General features: G+C 48.7%; 10 protein-coding genes across 10 annotated transcripts; 4 read left to right on the top strand and 6 right to left on the bottom strand.

Annotated features, from left to right (window-relative positions):
* Positions 1-312: 312 nt before the first annotated feature.
* Positions 313-968, bottom strand: MCYG_08072 (Cox13p; the record flags this gene model as incomplete). The annotated part of the gene is made up of 5 exons (XM_002842943.1): positions 313-358; positions 400-434; positions 503-662; positions 722-746; positions 809-968. The coding sequence occupies 5 exons, from the start codon at positions 966-968 to the stop codon at positions 313-315; spliced, it is 426 nt and encodes a 141-aa protein (XP_002842989.1).
* Positions 969-1,440: 472 nt separating this feature from the next.
* MCYG_08071 (ap endonuclease) lies at positions 1,441-3,271 on the top strand (the record flags this gene model as incomplete). The annotated part of the gene is made up of 3 exons (XM_002842942.1): positions 1,441-1,570; positions 1,621-2,333; positions 2,390-3,271. The coding sequence occupies 3 exons, from the start codon at positions 1,441-1,443 to the stop codon at positions 3,269-3,271; spliced, it is 1,725 nt and encodes a 574-aa protein (XP_002842988.1).
* Positions 3,272-3,927: 656 nt separating this feature from the next.
* On the top strand, positions 3,928-5,160 carry MCYG_08070 (conserved hypothetical protein; the record flags this gene model as incomplete). Its single annotated transcript, XM_002842941.1, has 6 exons — positions 3,928-4,006; positions 4,239-4,582; positions 4,633-4,683; positions 4,714-4,794; positions 4,938-5,004; positions 5,054-5,160. 6 exons carry the CDS (start codon positions 3,928-3,930, stop codon positions 5,158-5,160), a joined length of 729 nt encoding a protein of 242 aa, XP_002842987.1.
* Positions 5,161-6,038: 878 nt separating this feature from the next.
* MCYG_08069 (alpha-box mating type protein) lies at positions 6,039-7,231 on the top strand (the record flags this gene model as incomplete). The annotated part of the gene is made up of 2 exons (XM_002842940.1): positions 6,039-6,312; positions 6,363-7,231. 2 exons carry the CDS (start codon positions 6,039-6,041, stop codon positions 7,229-7,231), a joined length of 1,143 nt encoding a protein of 380 aa, XP_002842986.1.
* A 110-nt stretch (positions 7,232-7,341) lies between these two features.
* Positions 7,342-8,286, top strand: MCYG_08068 (uncharacterized protein; the record flags this gene model as incomplete). Its single annotated transcript, XM_002842939.1, has 4 exons — positions 7,342-7,438; positions 7,502-7,823; positions 7,890-8,068; positions 8,132-8,286. 4 exons carry the CDS (start codon positions 7,342-7,344, stop codon positions 8,284-8,286), a joined length of 753 nt encoding a protein of 250 aa, XP_002842985.1.
* Positions 8,287-9,555: 1,269 nt separating this feature from the next.
* On the bottom strand, positions 9,556-10,853 carry MCYG_08067 (40S ribosomal protein S4; the record flags this gene model as incomplete). The annotated part of the gene is made up of 5 exons (XM_002842938.1): positions 9,556-9,603; positions 9,666-9,960; positions 10,237-10,521; positions 10,586-10,723; positions 10,779-10,853. 5 exons carry the CDS (start codon positions 10,790-10,792, stop codon positions 9,556-9,558), a joined length of 780 nt encoding a protein of 259 aa, XP_002842984.1.
* Positions 10,854-11,282: 429 nt separating this feature from the next.
* MCYG_08066 (D-lactate dehydrogenase) lies at positions 11,283-13,176 on the bottom strand (the record flags this gene model as incomplete). The annotated part of the gene is made up of 4 exons (XM_002842937.1): positions 11,283-11,456; positions 11,510-11,691; positions 11,745-12,801; positions 12,886-13,176. 4 exons carry the CDS (start codon positions 13,174-13,176, stop codon positions 11,283-11,285), a joined length of 1,704 nt encoding a protein of 567 aa, XP_002842983.1.
* A 456-nt stretch (positions 13,177-13,632) lies between these two features.
* Positions 13,633-16,333, bottom strand: MCYG_08065 (sulfate permease II; the record flags this gene model as incomplete). Its single annotated transcript, XM_002842936.1, has 5 exons — positions 13,633-14,289; positions 14,350-15,203; positions 15,262-15,808; positions 15,861-16,006; positions 16,063-16,333. The coding sequence occupies 5 exons, from the start codon at positions 16,331-16,333 to the stop codon at positions 13,633-13,635; spliced, it is 2,475 nt and encodes an 824-aa protein (XP_002842982.1).
* A 1,484-nt stretch (positions 16,334-17,817) lies between these two features.
* On the bottom strand, positions 17,818-18,416 carry MCYG_08064 (uncharacterized protein; the record flags this gene model as incomplete). The annotated part of the gene is made up of 3 exons (XM_002842935.1): positions 17,818-18,006; positions 18,125-18,289; positions 18,324-18,416. The coding sequence occupies 3 exons, from the start codon at positions 18,414-18,416 to the stop codon at positions 17,818-17,820; spliced, it is 447 nt and encodes a 148-aa protein (XP_002842981.1).
* Positions 18,417-18,999: 583 nt separating this feature from the next.
* Positions 19,000-20,983, bottom strand: MCYG_08063 (arginine permease; the record flags this gene model as incomplete). The annotated part of the gene is made up of 5 exons (XM_002842934.1): positions 19,000-19,251; positions 19,323-19,463; positions 19,544-20,094; positions 20,149-20,593; positions 20,660-20,983. 5 exons carry the CDS (start codon positions 20,981-20,983, stop codon positions 19,000-19,002), a joined length of 1,713 nt encoding a protein of 570 aa, XP_002842980.1.
* Between the last annotated feature and the right edge of the window lie 1,700 nt (positions 20,984-22,683).

Below are 22,683 nucleotides of genomic sequence, written 5' to 3'. Positions count from 1 at the left end.
GCGTATCTCTGAAAAAATGGAATACAGACATTATCACTCTTTGCCACCGTGTATAAATATGTCTTTATACAATGCAATGACTATAAGCTGACGCTCGTTAGATTTTAAGGGTTTATACGCAGTCGGGAATAACAACGGCACATTAGAAGTTTAAGATATATATTTCTGTTTCAACAATTCGACCTATTCTACAATGGTGATGTTATACCTTGGGTGTATAAAGCAGCAAGTTGTCCTCCAAAAACGTAGGTATAACATTGCGTTGGGATGGAGTGCATCCGTCAGCCGTGGGCTGGTTGATTGAAACCGAATTTAAGTAGTCTTGTCCTTGTTGTGGTAATTGACGGCGGAGTTCCAGCTAAACGAAAATGTTAGTAATCGGCACATATCTCGCGATACGGTGGTATGATCTGCGCAGTAAGAAACCGGCTATACTAACAAGAGAGTCTGTTGGTTTCGTTAGCATTGTTAATTTCATAGGATGTTATTCAAGTCCACGTACCTTGTCACCATCTCCCCAGAAGTAGTTTTTGCTTCGAATGTTTTGGTATGGGTACTCGACACGTTCCTCAAGTGCGGGCATATGAGACCAGTGCTCCCAATGCTCAGTCCAGAGGTTGTATGCGTTGATGGATCCGAGAATAAGGGTGGGAATCACGGCGCTGTCATACAGTTAGTTGTCCGTTGGCCATGCACTCGGTTCGTGGTGGAAAAGACGAACTAGATAGACAGCTTGCGCCATAAGTCTGCAAAGGAACAATTAGTTTCTCCCTCCCTTCAGCTCAATTATGCCATCGAAACTGCTTACCGCTGGTGGAGGCAGCGTGGGCTTTCACGGCAGCTCTCTCACGGAGGAACTCGTTCTCGGGAACAGAGCTGTTCAACCGGCGCTGGACGAAGTTACGGGCGACGGGAGATCGAATGCTGGCCCGCTGAGCGGCGCGTAGAATGGGTTGACGGGAAATCATGGCTGTTTCAATTGGTACTCTGCAAGAGTCTCAACGATTGATCGTGGAAGAATAAGTTGAAGTTGAAGTTGAAGTCGTTTGTGGTTCAAATTAGTGGCTAGTGCTTATGTAATCACATGGCCTGATCGTCATCCAAAGTTCGACAACATCGAAATATCGAAAACGAAGAAGAATAAAAACGATGTGAGGATGCTGGAGAGTATTGGAAAATGGTGCTGCGGTTAACAACGTGGAATGGTTAGTTCGGTGGTGATATGACTGGTTTACTATACAACTAACAATTTGACTAGTAAATGGGATAAGGTACTATATGACAGGCAGCAACCGTACAGACTGACAGCTAGATGCTGATAAAGTATTCCCAGGAACCCGTTTTCATACGAGCCATGGAGGGGAAACCGGACGTTTGGGGTATACTGTAATCTAGCGCTGCTGTTGTCGAATGTTTCTGACTGTTTCTGCTCTGAAGGCAATGTTTGATATCCTCGAGGCAGACGTTGTTATTTTCCAGGAAGCAAAGATTCAACGGAAAGACCTGCAAGATGATATGGTGCTCGTTCCAGGATGGGATTGCTATTTCAGTCTCCCAAGGCAGAAGAAAGGTATAAACTGTCCTTGAGTGTTTTCCGGCATTCACGTTGACGCTATCAAGGCTATTCCGGGGTTGTGATATATACCCGCAGTTCGAAGTGCGCTGCAATACGTGCAGAGGAGGGCATAACCGGGACACTCTGCCCGCCAAATTCTTCCACCCAGTTTCGTCATTTACCTGCTTCCGAACAAATCGGTGGATACCCTACTATCGAACAGATGGAGGAGCTGTCTGAAATAGACCCCGTAGCGCTCGACTCGGAGGGAAGATGTTTAATCTTAGAGTTCCCTGCTTTTGTTTTAATAGGTGTTTACTGTCCTGCCAATCGAGATGAATCTCGAGATGGTTTTCGACTTGGTTTTTTGAACATACTAGACGCCCGGGTGAGAAATCTTATAAAGATGGGAAAGCGTGTTGTTTTGACTGGAGATTTGAATATATCTCCAGCGCCGATTGATTCAGCGCCGGCTACAGAAAGGATCAGAAAGAGCGCCGAAACCGAAGAAGAGTATATATCTTCCCCTGCTAGGTGTCTCTTTAATACACTAGTGAGGCGTGTTGGTTCAACTGGAGATGCAGACAACGTTGAGACACCCCCTGTCCTCCGTGATCTCTGTAGGGAATTCCACCCCCACCGTACTGGCATGTATACGTGCTGGGAACAGAGGGTAAATGCCCGACCAGGAAATTATGGTTCAAGGATCGATTACATCCTCTGTAGTGATGATATAAGGCATTGGTTTGTTGAATCCAACATTCAAGAGGGACTTATGGTATGTGCTGAACTCGAACACCCTCTTTGGCATGTATTAATACTAATACTTTATAGGGGTCCGACCATTGTCCCGTTTACGCTTCGATAGGTGATAGAGTACGTCTAGATGGAAAAGACGTTCATATTTTAGACATTATGAATCCTATAGGTTCATTTGAAGACGGAATAGAGCAACCTCGCCCTGTGAAAATATCCCCTTTACCACTGTCGGGAAAGATGATCCCGGAGTTCGATCGCCGGAGAAATATAAAGGATATGTTCAAGAAACATTCTCTATCGCGGACTAACAGCGAAATAAAAGTATCAGCAGAGACAGATACTTATACTGGATCAGAAACTTCTGATTCGGGCTCTCAGTCCAAGATTGCGATGGAAAATAAAAACACGCCACTGACAATGAATCCCCCTACCAAGCGAGGGCATGGCAAGGTAGCTCAGGTGTCGCCATCGAAACGTTTGAAACAAAAGAGCCGGCCTGTTGGTTCTCGAAGCAATGGCCAGCAAACCCTTGCTGGCTTTTTTAAGTCCGAAAGAACTAGTCGTGTCGTCGGCGAAGAGAATGCTACCGTTTCTACTATCTCACCACAGGGATCTCACGCTGAAACACAGCCAAACCCAACTGATGAACCATCAGCCACTGCAGAAGCAAATGATACTGTACCAACCGAAACGACCAAGACCTTTGTTGACGATTATGTCGCCTTCTCCTGCAGCCCGACAGAATCATGGTCAAAGGTATTTACGAAGAAGCCTGTACCCAAATGCGAGGGGCATGATGAAGACTGTATTTCGCTTGTCACCAAGAAACCAGGGATGAACTGTGGAAGGTCCTTTTGGATATGTTCGAGGCCGTTGGGGCCAAGTGGTGATAAAGAGACGGGCACTCCATGGCGCTGCCCCACGTTCATTTGGTGCAGTGACTGGAGGACGAGCTGACTAGCTAGAGCTAGAAATATAAGCCTAACATTATCTACCCTCCAAGGTGGCCATTTACCATAATGTCTATTACCATTGACATCTTCTAACATCTCTTTGCTCCGGCGGCAGCTGGGAATGACTGTATTAGTCATCATCTCAACGTCCAACTCGACTTAGTTTGATATTCAACTCATATCATGATGGCCAACATGATGATATGATGTATTCTATCAAATTAGAGAGAGATTGGATGGCTAACTGCAGCTCTTCTTAGAATGAACTTGCATATTTATATACCCGTGCGGCCTTTGTACTCAATTAGTGCCTAATTGATGTTTATTGGAATATCCATGCCCATTGATAATAAAACATTCACATCTTCATAACGTGAACTTCCGTTGCAGTGACTCACTTGCTATATATTAATCTAATATACTGATAAATATCTTCCTTGCTGTAATTCAAATCCTTCCCAGGCTCAAATACCCACAGTATAAAATCTAGTGTCTCTTCTGTTTTAATTTCCCCTTAGGGGAATGCGGTGGCATAGCAACCATAAAATTTCTTCTCTCTTCCCATAGCAACGGACTTTTCATAACAAATTACACTCTCATACCTCGATCTCGACCTCACGGAAACCAATCCTCAAGGACAAGCCGCCCTAACCTGACAAGATGGAACAAGCCGGCGTTGTGCCTTCTCAAGCCAATTTCACCTTGCCATGGGCAGGGTATGACCCTGGCTTGCTCAACGGTAAGAATCTGATACTTATACCTGATAGATATGTGCTAACATTATTCTCTAGGGGATGGCATTGCCGTTCACAAGTGCAGCACTGATTTCCTTGCCTCTCTATACAAAGCTTGCCTAGACACCTACCGTCCTGATGAGGTCAATCTTCCTCCAGATGATGCGAAACGCCTGTCGGAATGCGTCGTTCGTGAGCTGACCAGGCTGATGGCCCATCCGGACCTTTTTCCCACAGCAACTGCCCATCAACGCTTCCTGCATATCCTCGAGGATAGCATCAAGGACTTGGTCGAGAAGCGCAAGCAGAAAGAGTACCAGCTCGCCGTAGACAACTTCCGCCTCCGTGCTAACGAGATTGCTAGACGGGAGGAGCAGATCCTGCAGAGGATCAACCGCCCTTCGTTCAAGCCTGACTTGAAGCCTTGGGAGCAGTTCCTTTTAAAGGGGAGCCCTGGCAGTGGTGTTGTCCTTCCTCCCTGCCCGCCTAACGGATATGTGCAGCTTATGCCGATTGGGGGTGTGGCTCTCCATTTGAGGTGGCTAAGACGTACATACATGGTTGCAAAGAATTACAGAGAAGTGAGTGAAAGCTATAGAACTTCATAGTTCTCCAGTGCTAATCATTATAGGCAAACCCGGCTTCTATCTCGAGAAAACGTGACCCTCGGCGAAATGTCAATGTAAGTAAAAGCTTTTATGCAACTTTATAGGCTTATTCTAATTACGAAAAGAACTCGGTTTTTAATGAAGCCCTTTATCCTACAAGTCAAGTTACGCATCAAAACACTTGGGTACGTGTTCCTTACATTTTTTGGTCTCAAGTTCAATTACTGACGTTGGGGCAGATCACTCTAACTCCAAATCCATATTATGAAGTACATATATCATATGCCTCTAACTTATTTTCTACTCGATTATACTGATATTTACTTAGCGCCGCATGCCCATCCCAAAGCATAATCGTGTTATTGATCGCCTGGAGAACTTCAATGTTGTAATCGGTGAGAGATCCTTCAATAATATATGGACGTGAATCTAATTGTGGTACAGAACGTCTTGAGAATGAAGACCTCACTGATTACAATGGCGAACAGGAGGGTGTGAGGGCTATACTCTACCGTACAATTGTGGAAGATATCCCGTGCACTACTGAGTAAGATATTGTTTAGAGGCTGAGATAGGTTGGCTGAGATGTCAGAGGTCAGATGTTACAACGTGCTTCAACCTTCATGATGACTATAGGGAATAAGAACTATGACCTTTTGTAATTACAATAATGAGGACTCTGAGGCTCATCATTGTCGAATATAACCGCCGAAAATCCCTATGCGTTACTATTACGTGTAAATTTACAATTTAAATGAAGAGATAACTCCGGGTATTCGACAGAGGCTACTGCCTTCTCAACTCTCAGGCTTATAGCCCTATAAAGACTGGTTGCATATTTTGCTGATAAATAAGGGAGCTATAATGTTGTAGTATATTGCCGACTTCTTTAATTACTCTGTGATATGAAGTACGCCAGATTCCATGCTTTTTGCAGCATGACAGTGCTACGATTAAGATTGAACAAATTCATACGTCTCGTTTTCCCAACTAATGAGGATATGCCATGTGTATATAATGTTTGATACTGGAAGTCATCATGCTCATGGAAATTCTTGGCTCCACGAGGTTTACATAATAAATCTGCTTAAACTTAAAAGTAGTATGGTATTGGGCTGTACAGGCGTTAAATACCAGGGTGTATTAAAAGCGGGCGCTTAAATTTTAGTTACAAGGGCAAACCAGATTTCCAAAAAAGGTGAATACTATTGAATTGCTCTCTTTGTCTTCAAGTTCACCTCCCAGCCAACAACACAACGACACCCTCGGTCCAAAATCTTTGCTTGCAAGAAATGTTTGCTCTTGCTTCTACTTCTAACCATATCAAATTCCCTGAATCATTACTTCTTACCCTTTACTTCTCTTATTAGATCTAAGATCCTCAGTATCAACAAGAAACAGCAAGGCAAAGTCCCTCCGGCATTTTAAAATGGCTGGAAGCGAAGTATCTGCCGTACATCGGGCATTCAGCAACTTGTTGACGACTTTGACGCCTGAGCAAGTTCAAAGATTCATGGAAGAGGTGAACTCATCGGCAGCTATCGCTACGAGAGCTCCTGAAAGCGTTGACTCGGCTCAAGGCATGGGTGCCTCTCCCTCCAAAGCCTCTCCTGCTGCCATGGCAACTACTCGCCCTGCTGCCCGTAAACGCTCTCGAGAGAATGCCAAATTGAGACCCTTGAACTCTTTTATTGCATTTCGAAGTATGTGAGCAGCAGTCTACAATACCCTGCATAAGACTAACATTGCATAGGCTTCTACTCCTCTGCTTTTCCCGATATCTCCCAAAAAGTCAAGTCTGGACTGCTACGACTTTTATGGAGTTCTGATCCCTTCAAAGCAAAATGGGCAATTGTGGCCAAGGCCTATTCCGTTATTCGTGATAAGCATATCGGACAGGTTTCTCTTGAATCTTTCCTGGCCCTGATTGGACCCTTTATTGGACTTGTTTCTGTTGCAAATTACCTCGATACCATGGGTTTACAGGTTGTCTCGACTGAGGACAAGCAATTCTCCCTCATCAAAGCTAATCCCAATGCCCACATCAATCCCATTGACTTGACGACAAACCTCTCTGTTGATGACGTTGTCCACTACTGTTATCAAATTGGCTATGTTTCTGGCACTCACTTGGCGAGTGCCTCCGGAAACCAAGTTGCCGCTGTCTCCATGGCGGTCTCAGCTCAGTTGATTCCCAAAAGCGCAGCCGCTGAGACTACTTCTTCTACTAAACCCGCTTCCAATGGACCAACTGTTAGACAGAACACTGAACACCGTGATGTAACTCCAGACACGAATCACTCGGAGGAGAACGAAAACCCACAAGAACACCAGGTTCCTACACCCGTTACTCCGACAAACAACAGTGCTACTACATCTTCATCTGTGAACAATGATACCGTTTCTCCCCCTACTCCCGCCAACAATGCAAGAAACACAGGCCCTTACACTCAGGCTGATTTTGAAGGAGAGTTGCGTCGTGCTATGAATGGTTTCCCATATGGCAACAACGACGGTTACTATGATCTATTTAACACAGGTCTTCGTACTCGCACTTTCAACCCATATCGCATCAACGGCGACTTTGATGGTTTTGATATCGGTGACTATGTTGATATGTGATGAAATAACGAGCCACTTTTTACGATACACATGAAACGTTATTTATTCGTCATGGCATGGTATACGGAGTTTAAGGGTGGGCACGACACAGCTTACGATAACGACATGGGATGGATTGCGGGAAGGGATTCAAACACATTGGCATCTTTGAAGTCGCAAATGAGAAGGATGTAATTCTGAGACAGGCTGGCCCGAACAAAGTTCGTGGTAAATAGACGTTAATTTGTATGTTACGGAGAGCAATCATGTACTTTAGATGACCCTAATTAGGAATAAACACCAAAATATTGCAGTATCCTCCCCGCTACGACCATTTCTCGAATCTGAGCAAACTGCTGAAGCTGCACAACATCCAGCCGGAGGTGTCTGACTTTTTCCATGAAAATCTGACGCTATCTGGAAGAGTTGAGATACCTGAGTTGGCAGGCGAAGTCAGGGGCGAGAATGGCCAGCCACAGGATGGCCACCGCGAGATCTTCCATGAGTGCATCGATTTGCTGGAAGACGAAGCCAACTTCTATCTTCGCGAGCAGGTCAAGAAGCATGGCTCTGAGACCGTGTACCGCAGTGCCTTCCGTGAATATTACATTGGGTATGTACATATTCTCCCTGCTTTCGGGCTGGTGTGATACTTATCAAACACTGACGACTGCTACAGGGAGATAACCAACATGATGGAGACACACTGGCGTCCTGACCCTCGAGGGCAGCATATCCGTCGCCAGGCCCACGACCTGTGCTATCAGGCTATCAACGAAGTCCCCTTTTTGGCTACGGCGGAGAGAAACATGCTCATTCGAACTACGGGGTGTTTCCCAGAGGACACGATGGCGTTCTGTGAGTATTCTGCTTTATATCCGTTGGATCTATAGAACTGCTATCTAACGACAAGACATACAGTGACCAGCATGACGAAGACCCGGCTTACGTACCTGATGATGAGGGAGATGGCTGGATTGATGGAGGTGCAGGGAAGAGTAGAGACCGGGCAAGAGGAGGACGCTGACATCGAGATGGACATTGCGGCGGGAGTCAACTTTGCTGAGATCAAGTAAACAGGGATGTAACAACATGTATGTACGATAGAAACAGCGAGCTGCAACAAGAAAGAAACGCCTGTTCCTTTTATCTCTGCTTCTTCCTTTTCTTCTCTCCTTGCATCTGTCCGATCTCCTCGTCTTCCATCTACATCGTCGTCTCCATGTCAACCCCGATGTTATGATGACTAAGCCTGTCCTATCCGCTTAGTCAGCTGTCATGCGGGGGCGGGGAGGTCGATACAGGGCCGTTACAAGCGCGTGACGAGCCATAACTTACGTGCAGCAGAGTTTTCTGTACGGCCGTTACAACCTTACTAGCGCCGCCTTTAGCTTTCTTTCAAGGGACAAAGTCTTTGTCTGTTTTCCCAAAGCGGACATCAGTGGGCTGGTAGAAGTTTCTGCAGAGAGGTTGGAGAGCGGAGAAGAGGAGTCGATGGGGTAGGCTAGAGGAGCAAATTCTTCAGGAGAGATAGAGAGGCTGGGAGAGAAGCAGATGGAAGAGAGGGGGGAAAGGCTTGGGAAGACACCTGCATCTGTCGAGTTGGGCGTTGGTTTATGGAGTTAATGGCGGATTTATGGTCCGGGAGATCGACGGGCTTAGTAAGCGCATGGGACACGGACCATGCACACGGACTCAAAAATGTGCATAACCGGCAGAGATATTTATAGAAATAGAGATGCAGGTGTGAAGATGTTCGACAGAAGAGGGCGTTGAAGATGAAGAAGCAGTTTTACATTTATGACTATGGTCGAGGTGAGATGAGTAAGTATCGTATCCAACGCTCTGGGATTGTTAAGGCAGCCAAGTGTCAGGCATTGTGCGTCCTGTATCCTGCGTCACGTCATGCGAGGTGTGGACGGGATCGCCTGGCCAATCGACGGTCCCTGTTAACCGCCGACCCTGATAGGTGACAAGTACATAGTAACTTGTAATGGGCAGGACAGCGATGGAGACGAGTTCTAGAACAAGACTCGTCCACGAACACGTTGCGTCAGCCTTATTCCGTTTGCGTTGTCCAGGCAGAAGGTTAAACTAAGTACTACTAATAGTATGTATGGCAGACTGTTGCCCGAAATACGAGAAGGCAGTATCATAGATCAAGGAGCATGGCATTTAACATGAATAAGTTGACATTGCTTCGTTAGGATAAACAACCACCCGTTTTAAAGAGTAGACTACCGATTCAAAACATAAACGCCTGCTCCTAGGGATGAAAAAAGGGATATATTTGGATTTTTTCTTATTACTTTATTTTTTTTTGTTACAGCGACCAGATTAATACTCTAGTTGCCCATGGCACGGCGACGGTCACGCTCTTCCGCAATGGTGAGCTGGAACAATAGTTAGTATGTGGGTATTGATAAAGTTCATGGGAGAAGAAGAGAGTACGTACCTTAACACCCTTGCCCTTGGGCAAGCTGATCCAGGGCTTTTCCTGGCCGATGACGAAGACGTTGCTCTCGCGGGTAGCGAAAGTGTTGTCGATGGCATCCTTGATGTGGACAATGCCGAATCCACCCTCGTGACGCTCACGGTGGGTGATGACACCAACACGACCCATGTTACGACCACCGGTGGCCATGGCGATGACACCAGTGTCGAACTTGATGAAGTCAGTGATCTTGCCGGTGGCAATGTCAATCTTGACGGTGTCGTTGACACGGATGTTGGGGTCTGGGTAACGGATGCTAGAAAGGACCGTCAGCTAACGAAACAAGCCAGAGCAAAATGTTCATAATATATGAACAAGAGTCGTCGTGCTTGTTGGATGGAGAGGTAATGGGTGGACCACATCTCCCAAGATCCAACAAGACGATAACCATGGTATAATGGTATATACTCCCGTCATCCGTCTCGCAAACTTCAACTTCCATCTCCGTTCGCTCCACGCACGACAGGAATCAACCACACCTTGGTCCAACGACTGAATGATGCGTAAAACACAGAGGCCGGTCAAGACTCACGTTCTAGCATCGTGCGTAACCAAGAATGGGATTCCGCCCTTGCCCAGCTGGACACGCTTGACCTTGCCAAGCTTGTATTCGGCCTCCTCGGTCTGGATACGGTGGACGGTGAAGCGGCCCTTGGTATCGTAGATGAGGCGGAAGTTCTCGCCAGTCTTCTCGATGCTGATCACATCCATGAAACCGGCAGGGTAGGTAGAGTCGGTGCGGACCTTGCCGTCGACCTTGACGAGACGCTGCATGAGGATGGAGTTGGTCTCGCGGCCATTGAGGGCGTACTTTAGACTGTTCGGGGAAAAAGGTTAGGAAAACATCGCCAGAGAATCGAGTGAAGAAGCCAACGACGAACCGGTTACGGAGGAACACAATGAGAGGGAGACAGTCTCTCAGCTTGTGAGGACCAGGGGATGGGCGAGGAGCATAGGCTCCGGACAGTTTGTCCAACAGCCAGTGCGATGGTGCGCTCAAGCGCTTCTGGTGCTTCTTTCTGCCACGCCGTCAGCATTTCACATCAATTATATCCTGGATCATGTTATACGTACGGTCCACGGCCCATTTTGATGTATTTGTCGACGTTGGAGGTGAAGTTGTCGAGAAGTCGATGTTGCGTCGCTCGTCGCTGAAGGAAGAAAAAAACTGTCGATGAAGTTGAAAATGGAAAAGTTGTGGATTCGCGTGCCCTAGCCCTAAGTTTCTATTCGGGTTAGTGCAGCTTATGTAAGTATATGCTTAGTCATGCGACCTGTGGCCTGTTTCCCTTTTGGGCACTCGGTGTTATATCTCGATGTTTTATATATGCTACGGGATAGACTGAACAGAGTATAGAAGCGATGTCGTAAATTGAATTGCGGTGCGTATAAGTATATCCGAAATATGTGCTATTATATATCTGCATACAGACTGCCTTAGCAACGTTGAAGGACCAGAGCCAGCCCCGATCATATGTAATAACATCCAACGGACTGCGGTTGGCCTTCCTATATTATACCGTAGAAAAGTGATCACTTGGGTTGTGCCAGTGATCGAGGGTCAATTTCAAGTAGGGCTCATTTCTTCCCTTTCCTCTCCTCCTCTCCCGGGACTGCATCGAATATCTTCCCCGGGTTCATTAACCAGAGCGGGTCAAGGGACTGCTTGATGCTTCGCATGACGTTGAGTGTATCCATCCCAAGCTCTTTGACTAGATATTTCTTCTTTCCCATACCGACGCCGTGTTCGCCCTGTCTCTTGTCAGTTGGGGGTTTAGTTCATTATCGGGGTCAGCTTGACTAACCGTGCAAGATCCATCCATCTCCAGAGCACGGTCGACCATGTCGTGGACACACTTTTCAATCTTTGCTACTTCTGCCGGGTTCTTCCTGTTGTATACTATTCCTTCGTGGAAGTTGCCGTCTCCGATATGGCCGACTATACCAGCAAACAAGTCTAGCTCGTCCAAATCTTTTTTCGACAGTTCTAGACCCTGTTAGTATATTTATATCGTAGACTAAAGTCGGATGTAACCCTACCGATGATATCGGGAAGCCTAGAAAGCGGAACGGCGACATCAGTCGACCAGACGTCGTCTGATCCTTCTTTCCGGAGAGCCAGCATGCTCCAGAGTGTCTGCTTTCTAGCAGACCACAGTTCGTGGACCTCCTTTTCCGTCGTGGCGAATTCAAAGGAAGTGCTGTTGTTGTCACTTGCGATCGTCTTTGTCCGACTGATCGAATCTACCACTCCGTTGCGTGTACCTGAGAACTTGAAGAAGAGTGTGGTCGCGGGTTTCCAGGTCCTGTTAGTCCCGCCGGCTCTGTTGATGATATCCATATGGACGTCGTCCAAGATCTCGACACATTGGACCTGCACGCCCGAACGAATAACGGCCATGGCTGTATTGGCGGCATCTCTAATGGACGGGAACGTGGCGACTCCTACCCTGGTTTCCTCTGGCACGACAGCCAACTTGAGGGTGGCTTCTGTAACCAGTCCAAGGGTGCCCTCCGATCCAACGAAGATACCCGCGAGGTTATACCCTGCAGAGCTCTTTCGAGGACGGTTCCGCGTCTTTATCACCCGTCCATCAGCAAGGACGACAGTCAGGTTTATAACCCAGTCCTTCATGGTTCCGTAGCGGACAGCGTTGGTGCCGCTGCAGTTAGTGCCAATCATGCCGCCAATCTTGGCAGAGGGGCCAGGGTCGATGGGGAAAAAGAGGCCAGAGTGTTTGATCTGCTCGTTCAGCTCCATCCACTGGATCGACGGCTGGACGACGACGTCGAGGTCGTCTGTGTGTAGTTCTACGATCTTGTCCATATGGGCGAAGTCGATGCTCATGCCGCCGAATGGAGCAGAGAAGTTGCCCTCAAGGCTCGATCCGCCAGAGAAGGGCACCATGGGCACCCTGAACTTGTAGCAGACTTGTGCAATTCGAGATACATCAGCAGTCGATTTAGGATACGCTACAGCAACGGGGAGCTGGTCACAGTTGACCGTCGACCATTCGGAGTAGCCATGTACCCGTAGGTCCTCCTCGTCGGTGCTGATGGCGTCCTCGCCCAGTATCTCCCGTAGCTCTGAGATTGCCTGATCACGCAGCAGTCAGCTATTGCCTGCCATACACCATAGTCAGTCATACGGGAGAGACAGCACCTTTTCAAAGTCTCTGACAGACCCGTATACCGGGGAAACTTCATGGCTCAGCAATCCAAGAGAGGGAGACCCTGAGTTGTAAACACCAAGTGCGTACCCAGCCCCGATGGCAGCAGCAACAGAGCCAACGACATAGCTGGTCTTCCACAAGGAGCCCGCCGCCGCTCCCCCAGCGGCACTGCTGTTCCAGCGACGAGCTGTGCTCTGTCCGCCATAGCAACGTGGCTGCTTCAGCTGCTGGGGTCGTGTTATCGCCAGCCTCACTCCGCGAGGGAGCCCCTTGGCATACAGCCGGGACACGAAGTTCATAATGGATGTGTGAGTCTGGTGTTTTCTGCTACAGCGACTAGACGCATGAAGAACAGGACGGGGCAGGAAGACGGGCGACGATGTCTTATTTATCTGCAGCAGCTCGGACCCTCGAAGCCCTTCGTGGCATCGGCTATCTCGCTGGCAGCAAGAATGCCGACCCTTGCGGTTGGTTTTTCAACCCCGGAGCAAACCCGGAACCCCGTGCCAAGACATTCCAAGTCCAAAGCTTCCACAACTTAAATTATATGCTTAAAAACATGGTTATCTTTAGTTTATTTATTATGATGGGCAGTTGGATGGAGAGCAAGCAGTGTATATAGGTATATAGAGTGACGTGAAAAGGCAAGACGACATGATGTAGAGCCGGATATAGACAAAGATTCGTTAGATATCCCCCCAAGAGACCAAAAGATACATAGGAAAAGACAGGTTGGGAAAAAAAAAGAGGAGAGATCACTCGACGACGCCCTTGGTGACGCTAGGGGGTGACGAGTTTTTGGCTGAGGACGCCCTGGTCTCGATGTTGAGAAGGGTACTCTCCACTGCAGCCTGGATGTCAATGTGGAAGAAGGGTCTGTTGATGCAGTGCACATTTCCAACCCGTCTGGGCAAGGCGTTTGACCTTGGAACCGAGTCGATATGGGTGGAGACGCCCCTGCTCTTCTCGTCTTCATATTCGCCGTCGTCAGAGGACGGTACCTGGCCAATCTCCAGGTCGTCTGAGGGAGCTGTGGGGTTCGACGCGTTGGCTCGGTGGGATGCAGCTGACTTGTCATTTACGACCTCCTCCGCACCCACAGCAGCGACGCTGAAGATAGGTTTCCAGTTTCCTAACAGCTCAGGAGTCTTGGGAGACGGGTAGCCAAAGCCAGCAGAGGCAAGGGCGCGTTTTGTCCATCGGTTCGAGATGCAGGCGAAGTGCCATTCTACTATCTCGGGAGCGGCGTAGCGGTCGAGCTGGTTGCGGACGTCGATGAGGCCTTGGATGGAGGAGACGTCGACATGGTTAACGGATGAGAAGTCTAGAATGATGGCGCGGAGGATGGGGCGGTTGTCGTGAACGTCGATGGCCTCGCCACGTCGGGGGCCGGGGTCGTTCCATGGACGATCCTATCTGCATGTCAGCTTATCTGTGTGGTAAGGGGAGAGGAAAAGAGGGCTAGAACGTACCCCGAGCTTTGCGAAGGTGTCGAGCTGCGTGCGCCTGGTCACCTTGAAGATGTACTCAGTCAAGTTGTGGAGATAGCGACCCTCGTTAGGATAGGTAAAGCCTTCATTGAAACGGTAGATGAAGACACCAGGGTGAGGGGACTGGGCCTCGATCAATGGATTTGAGCCATCCTGGTGCTCGACGGGCAAGAAGGCATCTCTCGATGTCAGCTTGGTATCTTCACCAAACCTGTCACTCTTCTGGAGACTGCTGTCCTTGGTCACACGGTACACCTTGACTTGGCCCAGGAAAGTACCCTTTGCCTTGGCGATGCGATAGATCAACAGGGCTGCAGACGCCGCGATGGTGAGGTAGATACCGTTCTCGATCTCGGTGAAGATGGTGACGAGCGTACCTCCGAAGAAGATGAGCACCTCGAGCGGTGAGACTTCCCAGAACTGGTAGACAACGTTGGGAGGAGTGATCAGGTCGCCGACAGCATGGATGATCAGGCCAGATAAACTGGCCAGAGGGATGTAGTAGAAGACAGAAGTCAATGCATACAGGGCCAGCAGGACAATGACGGCAGTGAAGATACCGGCGAGAGGGGTGCGGACACCGGCCTTGGATTTAATGGCCGTTCGCGAGAAGGATCCAGTGGCGGGATAGGCGCCCAGGAAGGGGCCAAAGAGGTTGGTGAAGCCTATGGCCACTAGTTCTTGAGAAGGGTTGATAACATAATTGTTGATTCTTCCAAACGATTTGGAGATGGCGATGTGTTCGATGATGAGCACGATGATGGTTGCGGGCAGGTCGGGAGCGAAGGCCTTGACTAGTCTCCCATTGATCTCGGGAACACCGGCATGTTGGAAACCTGGACAAGGGAGTCAGCATCTACCACTTCTATTTGCGCGTTACTAGGCCAAACATACCTTTTGGAACGGTTCCGAGGATCTTGAACTTGGCCTTTTTATAGTCGGTGATGTTCCTGTTGACGAGCCAGCTGATCATGGTGTAGAGCAGGATGACGAAGGTCATTCTCAGGGTCGAGATGAAGAACCACATCTTGCGTCTGTTGGGCTGTCTCTCCGACATGTAATTGCAGAAGAATCGGATGATATAGAGCACGACCAAGGCACTCAGTCCCATGGCAGCATCAAGTCTGGTGTGTCCCAGGTTTTTCAAGACGTTTATGAAGACCTTGTACGTCGACTCTCGGCTGTTCACCTCCTTGAGGCCCATCATGGCCGGGATCTGCCCGACGGCGATGGAGATGGCAGCACCGGTCATGAAGGAGGTGATGGCGACCAGGGGGATGAACTCGACTATCCAGCCGAGCCTGGTGAGGCCAATGAAGAGCAGGACTCCGCCAGCGATGAGGGAGAGGGCCCTGGCGATTGTTGGTGCTGAGAAGTCGGGTTCCTTAGCCTGGACCTTGGTGACGATGTTGCCAACAATGGTAGACATGACAGCGACGGTCTGTATGGTCCATCAGCTAGGCTCAACAGGTGGCATTGAGACGAATACTTACACCGATAGTTATATCCTTCGAGGTGGCAAAGGCCCAGTAGAGGATGAAGCCGACAAAGGAGGTGTACAGTCCGTACTCTGGAGGCAGTCTGGCGAGCAGAGCATATGCCATGCCCTGGGGCACGACGACAAACCCGACAGTGACACCTGTGGATGTCAGTATTCTATCAAGTCTCTCTCTGGACAAGACAAGGACTGCTCACCAGCAATGATATCACCCATGAGCCATTGGGTGTTGTAATGGAAGATCCAATTCCAGAAAGGGAAGAGAGAATTGAAGTAGCTGGATGCTCCGGCAACGGTAGGTCTATGGTTCATCAACCACTCCTTCGCGGACGGTTCATCTTCATCGAAATGTTCCAATGACCGTATGGACTCTGCAGCTGTGCGCATCGACTCCTTGGGCTCCTGTCGATAGTCGACATCGATCCCTACCCCCTTGGCCAGGGTGCGGCCGAGCTTGCTGGCAGACATGGTGACTTCAATGGTATGTGAGAGAGAAACCGATGCTGCTGGCAGACAAGGACCTTCCAGAGGTACCTTATGGAGATATTTATATATCTGGTAGTAGCAGTAGATACCAGCTGGCTAACTCCTCTATATCTCTCACAGACGGTTGAAACCTTGGCGAGGAGCTGTCCATGTGGTTAGAGTCGTATCGACTGCGCTAACGGGGAGACCGGGATGAAGCAGAAACCGAGAAGAAGAAAAGAAGAGACAGAGATGAATCTTCTCTCGTCCCCATCGTTAGAGTCGTGAGAAGGTGTGAAAAGAAGAGGCTGACCCCTGTCGACGTCATACATGGTCGCCCTGTCGTCAACTTCCCGGCGCAAAAAAGCTAAACGATCAGACATGGAAAGGGAAAACCTTGAGTTCAGACCATCGATCTTCGTCCGGGGAGCTTTCCACTATATTTCCGACAGCGAGCCATGCAGGCCTATTACTCCGTACTAAGTATATACATACTTAGTTAGTGTGAGTAGCAGCTGTGGCTTTCTCGTTTCTTTTTGTCATATATATTCTCGTGTGGAGATTGGAACGGGTTCTCGAGCAGCGCTTCCTTCGCACCGAACCTAGGGACGGTCATATGAAAGTGTGACGGAGCAACATCCTTCGAACAGAGCCAGGGGAGTCGTAGAGATTCGCGGTGTGTATGTAACAGCGACCAGCTCGACTCTCAAAACACAGTCTGACATATATACTCTCCGTCTAAAAGCGCGCAAAGACAACCGTATCATGTTGGAGATACGCCACCGGGGAAAGAAGAAGCCTTGGGGAAAATTAGACGAGAAGCCTTGGAATGTCTTGTTCTGTCTTGTCTTCTGTCTGGTCTGTCTGGCTGGCTCGGTGGCTGCGATGTCGTGATTCCAGTTGCTCAGGCAAGGTGGGCCATAGAGTTGGCCAAGTCGTTCCCTTATCTTTTAGCCACTCTTATAACCAGCTGTACGTATGTATAAATATACAGTGTTAAGACACCTCCCTTCATAGAGCATCCCTGCTGGCCGTTCCGGGGAACTTCGGCTGTCCTTTCGCTTTTTATAGACCACAGTATGGACACGGAACGGGTTGGGAAGATTGCGATAAGTGGACGGTAGCCGGTGCCTTGGCTGCAACCTGAAGGGGAGTCCATAATAATATATAAGACGTCTTGTTTAGGCATCCCTGGAGACTAAGGGATAGCCACCCGAGAGGTGTAGCTTGAGACACGAGGCGTATGCCGCATCTGCATGCTGCCTCCACGATGTCGATGGAGTCCACAGGACCAGCCATGCGAGTATCTCGGGACCCAAAACAGCGGTGGAACACGCTGTGAATGTGTATATGCTTTTTTTGCTCTTCTTCTACAAGAGCGTATCACTCATAAGAATCGTCCCAAGAGGCGGCCAAGAAAGACAGTTAGATTAATCTTGCCCTGTCCTCTCTGTCCTCTCCTCTTCTTCGTTTTCTTATTATCGTGATCATCGTCGACAAGTCACACGGGCTTGCCCATCATTCTCGTCCTCGACAGCCATTAACTCCTTTAGAGATTCGTAGAATAGGCTGAGGTATATTTTTGGTATATACGAAGCGCCATGAAGCTTCATCCCTGGCCCATCCCGAGACCCCGGGGCGAGTCCGAACACATAGTTAGACCACCATGCTGGATGCTAAAAAGAAGGGTGTACTGAGTGTAATACAACCCCAGAAAACTCCCGCTTGGCCCGTTAGACGCTAGAGATATTAGCTATCTGGCTCTGTCCTGGCGGGCTTCATATTGGCTCATACGGCTCGACTAGCGGACGCTACTTCGCGAGCCTTCAAGCCGTCCAAGGCGCTGCCCAGCATCGGCGCAGATGAAGTGACGCTCACGGCATCGGGCATCGGTAGACATGGGCCTGTTTCTCCTTCTCGGGAAGACCAAGGTCGGGACGGAGTTTTGGCAGTGTTCATCTAGTTGTTAGATGTATACGCTTGTATGTTATACATCGTTCTGGTCGCTGCTTGGGGGCCTCACACATCCTTGCTGTGGGACACGAAGAGAAGCGATAGTCTGATGCATGGCCTTCCCCACTGCCATGCCCAACGAGATGGATGGGAAGAACCGATCATCTCAGAGTCAGCATCATCTTGTGAAGTTTGGTGTCGTTGGTTGTCGTCCAGAGATGGTGAGCGGGCTGTTTGCTAGATATATATTTCTCTCTCCTCGTTTCTTTTGGCATCAACCAGGGGTTTAGACGCGCTGCATGGTCGTCTCGGGCGATAAATAGTAGTTATACGGGGTGTTCTCCCGGCCGAACGAGCCTGGGTTCTTTATATATATACGACTTCTATCTAGATGTTCAAAGTCGTTTGATGTCGATGTTGACTGCAACTTTTGGCAGCGATGCTAGATCCTCCCTCGAAGACAACAACACACTTTTGCGCCTTCATGGGGCCCTGCTTGGCTCGTCGTTAGGCTTCTGGGGCAAAGAAGCGAACAAGATCATGGCTGGAGACTCTTTTCTTGCCTGGAGCTTCTTTGCTTTTTCAAGGCTTGCTGAGTGGTTTTAGTCTGAAGGAATGTGGATGGCAGACTGAGAATAAAAGAAGAATATTAATCAATTTGATTGGATTAAATATTATACACCAGGCACACGATCATATTATCCGCATATTAGAGTCTAGAAGAAGCGATGGGTCAATCGCTTGAGGAAGGACGCCTGTTTGATGAGCTCCATGCGGCGGTTGTGCTCTTCCCAGTCAATCTCTCGGCGGCCGGTGTCGATATCGATGTCCTCGATCTTCGTCCAGCCCTCACGCTTCCATAGCCAGCCGCAGAACCAGAAGAAGAGGACGACGGGGAGGGCAAGGTAGGACTTGAAGAAGCCTTCCGCCGAGGCCTCGCCCTTGAGTGGAGACACTGCAATATAGAACTGTTCAGGGGTCAGTTAGTACCTGATACAAATAAACTTGTATATGAACAAGCAAAAGACAAAAAACATACCTGAGCGATGAAAACTATAAAGATGATGATCAAACCGAGATATGACCCATACACTCCAAAGTACGACTTGAAGGGTATCTCGTCCAGGGAGCGACCGTGGAGAGCCCACGCAGCTCGGAAGCGAATGTGTGAATAGCATATCTACTCCTGTCAGCCAAACTCGCCTATTGAGAAAAAAAAAAAGGTGATACTCAAACAGAGTATCCGGGGATTCAACTCACACTTCCCCAGGTGAAAAGGGCAGTCAAGCCAGAAAGGGCTTGGAGCCAATCAAAGATAACTGGCCCCTTTCCAGAAACATTCACGTATGCTAGGCCACCAAAGACGATGACCAGGATGGTCGAGAAAAGAGGCCTGCCCGCCTTGTCGACGTATGAGAAGATACGGGGGGCATACCCGTGTTCAGAGATGGCTGTCAGAGTTCGAGAGCCGGCATAAACCGCAGAGTTTCCGATGGAGAGGACTGAAATAAGGATAATGACATTAATGAAGCTATCGAAGCCCCTAAGTCCTGCATCCTTAGCGGCGATTACAAAGGGAGATGCGTTGGAATCTGTGTAGGTGTTGGCGCCAAGTAGTCGTTTATCATCGCTCCGTACCAATATGCCAATGAAGAAGAGGCCCAGGATATAGAAGAGGATGATTCGCCAGAAGACTTGCTTGATGGCGGATGGGAGTGACTTCAGAGGCGTCTTGCTTTCCGCTGCCGCCAGCCCAACTAGCTCCGTGCCAAAGAAGGCAAAGGCAGCAGTGACAAAGACGGAACAGAATCCTATTCCTCAGTCAGTTATCTACACAGGACTCGTGAGGTAGACTGGAGACATACCCTTGAAACCGTTGCGGAAAGCCCCAGGGTCATACCATAGCCTGGCTCCCCAGTACTCCCCATACAGACCGTCCTTTGGACCTCCGCCACAAGTCAGTACAATGGCGGTTATCATGAAAATGACGATGGAGGTCAATTTGATTGCACTGGCCCAGAATTCTTCCTCCCCGTATCCAAGCACCCCGAAGATGTTTATGATGATGATGGCAACCAAGAAAACCGTTATCCACACCGCAACACTAATATTGACCTTCCAGTACGTTATCGTCAGGGATGTCACTGTCAGCTCAAGCGGGAGGACCACCAGCCACTGGAAAACATAGTTCCAGCCCATGGCGAAGCCCCATGCGGGCGAGATGAAGCGGGCAGAGTAGGTATAAAATCCACCAGAGACAGGGAAAAGAATGGCCAGCTCGCCGAGCGCATACACGACATTGAACATCATCTATTTATACCAACGTTAGCACTCTCTAAAAGTTGGGCTATGGACCGGGGATAAATTTATACATACTATACCAATGATCGCAAAGTCGATGACCAGCGATGCTGGACCACCCTTGGCCAGCGCAGAGCCAGAACCAACAAACAGGCCGGCACCTATACTTCCGCCAATTGCAATCATATGCAAATGTCGTGATTTCAGGGTCTGGTTGAGCTGGTTTCCCCCAGTCACTCGCCGCCTCTTGAATGACTCTGGCGTACATCCCAGCCGTGTCCAGAAACCGAGCTCTTCTCCCTTCTCCTCTACCGCCATATCGGAGTCAGAGGAAGTGAAGGGCGGCAACCCCGGGCCAGTTTCCTCCATGGAAACGCCCTCCGTCTTTTCTGTGGCCATACTAAGGTTGTATTTATATCAGTGGCCGGTTTAGTGATGAAGGGACAGGACCAAGCAGTTGCCTAATGGTCAACTGGTCGACTTTCCTAGAAGATAGGAAAATGATTTCGAGAAGAGGGGAGAACTAAAATTTTGACTGTCTGTGGGGAGGGAACCAGAGACCTTTTTAAATTCGCCTCTGGAGCTTGCTCTGTACCCGCACCCGGACGAGCGCTCACGAGGAATATGGGGAGGTACCATGTACCGCTCGCCCGGACAGACAAACCCCAGGAATGCAACGCACTGTCTCTACCTTACCACTCGGGCACATAGCTTGTGGGGTTGGGAGATTCCAAACACATCTCTTCTAGACCTCTCACCCTGAGATATGTACATACGTCACTGGAAGCTATTTCCTGGTAGTTTTCTCCCATAGCTCATCTAGCTTTCCTCTAGGACCCAGACTGCCGCTTTTCACTCTGCGTTCAATCTTCTTGATGCCTTCCTTCCTCGAGGGCAACTTGATACGCCCTGTGAATCATGGGAATCATCTGTTCCAGCTTTTTGCGCCTTGGAATTGTTCGATTTAATCCGAGGATAGAATCGATTGAAAAACTCTATTTCCTTCTAGAAAACTTTAAGGCTCCTCGAACGTTTTTTTCCAATGCTTTCCTCTTCGGGAAGTCAAGTGTAGTATGTTCATGTTCATTTGTATTGTTCTAGCGCGCTGGAATATGTTTAGCATACATACTGTCTCTTCTTCAGATGAAGATGTAACTCACTGGCCGGAAGATGTCAATCAGTGAAAGAGCAGTGAGTGTCTTTTGATATTCTTGGCAAGTGTTCGGACTTCATCAACACGGCGAGGTCTGTCTGGAGTAGATATTCGGAAAGTGATCTTGGTATAGGTTGGACAACCGAGAAAAGCAATTCTCACGACCTTCCTGCCATGAATTGTTGATATAATCCAGTAATCCCACAGAGTAGTATTTGGCATGTCCCGCCCTATCACCGTCCACTATTTTCGTATGTAAGAATCATACCATACTATGTATGAGTCCAAATATCATGTCTGAAGGGATACTGCCGGCTATCTTGAAGGGCGGAAAATTGCTCCACCCACCAAGAAGGTTTAACTAGTATTGGTGGTTCAACCAACGATCTGTTGTGTATTTGCTGCACCTGTCATCGAAGCGTCAACTGCGAGATGCCATTGGCTTGCCACGTCCGAAAAAAGTAACAATTGCTATGGGTAGTACACATATTTTTCTCTCATTTTTTGGCATCACTCAACTCGTTTGCCCTGACTCTCACGGATCACACCCGCTCCTCTATTAGCGCTGTCAGGGGTAGAGAGTCCAGGGCCCTTCTCAAACTATACCCTGTACTCCATCCAGGTCCGTCTTGGATATTTGTGAGGCAGCGAGTCCTCGAAGGTCCTTAAGCTAGGTGTTGGCCCTCTTCGATACAGAATTGACTTGCAGCTGAATGGTAACATAGGTAGTCAACAAAGTATCCTCTCCATTCATCGATCTGCTGGGGAGCATTTGCGCATTTTTCAGAGCTTGAGATACGAGCTGGTGCAGGCCCCTTGATATCAACATGGACACCCATGCATTAGACCAACACGGAATGGTGCTTCTGCATCATGAACCCCTCCTTCTCCCGCTCCCCCGACGCCATTATTGAACGCCCTTGCTTTTTGTATATTTTCACTGCAC

The sequence above is a fragment of the Microsporum canis genome, genomic scaffold (genome assembly GCF_000151145.1).
Source record: "Microsporum canis CBS 113480 supercont1.8 genomic scaffold, whole genome shotgun sequence".
Classification (NCBI taxonomy): Eukaryota; Fungi; Ascomycota; class Eurotiomycetes; order Onygenales; family Arthrodermataceae; genus Microsporum; species Microsporum canis.
The sequence above is the reverse complement of the archived record's forward strand: the minus strand, read 5'-3'. Positions and strand labels throughout refer to the sequence as shown.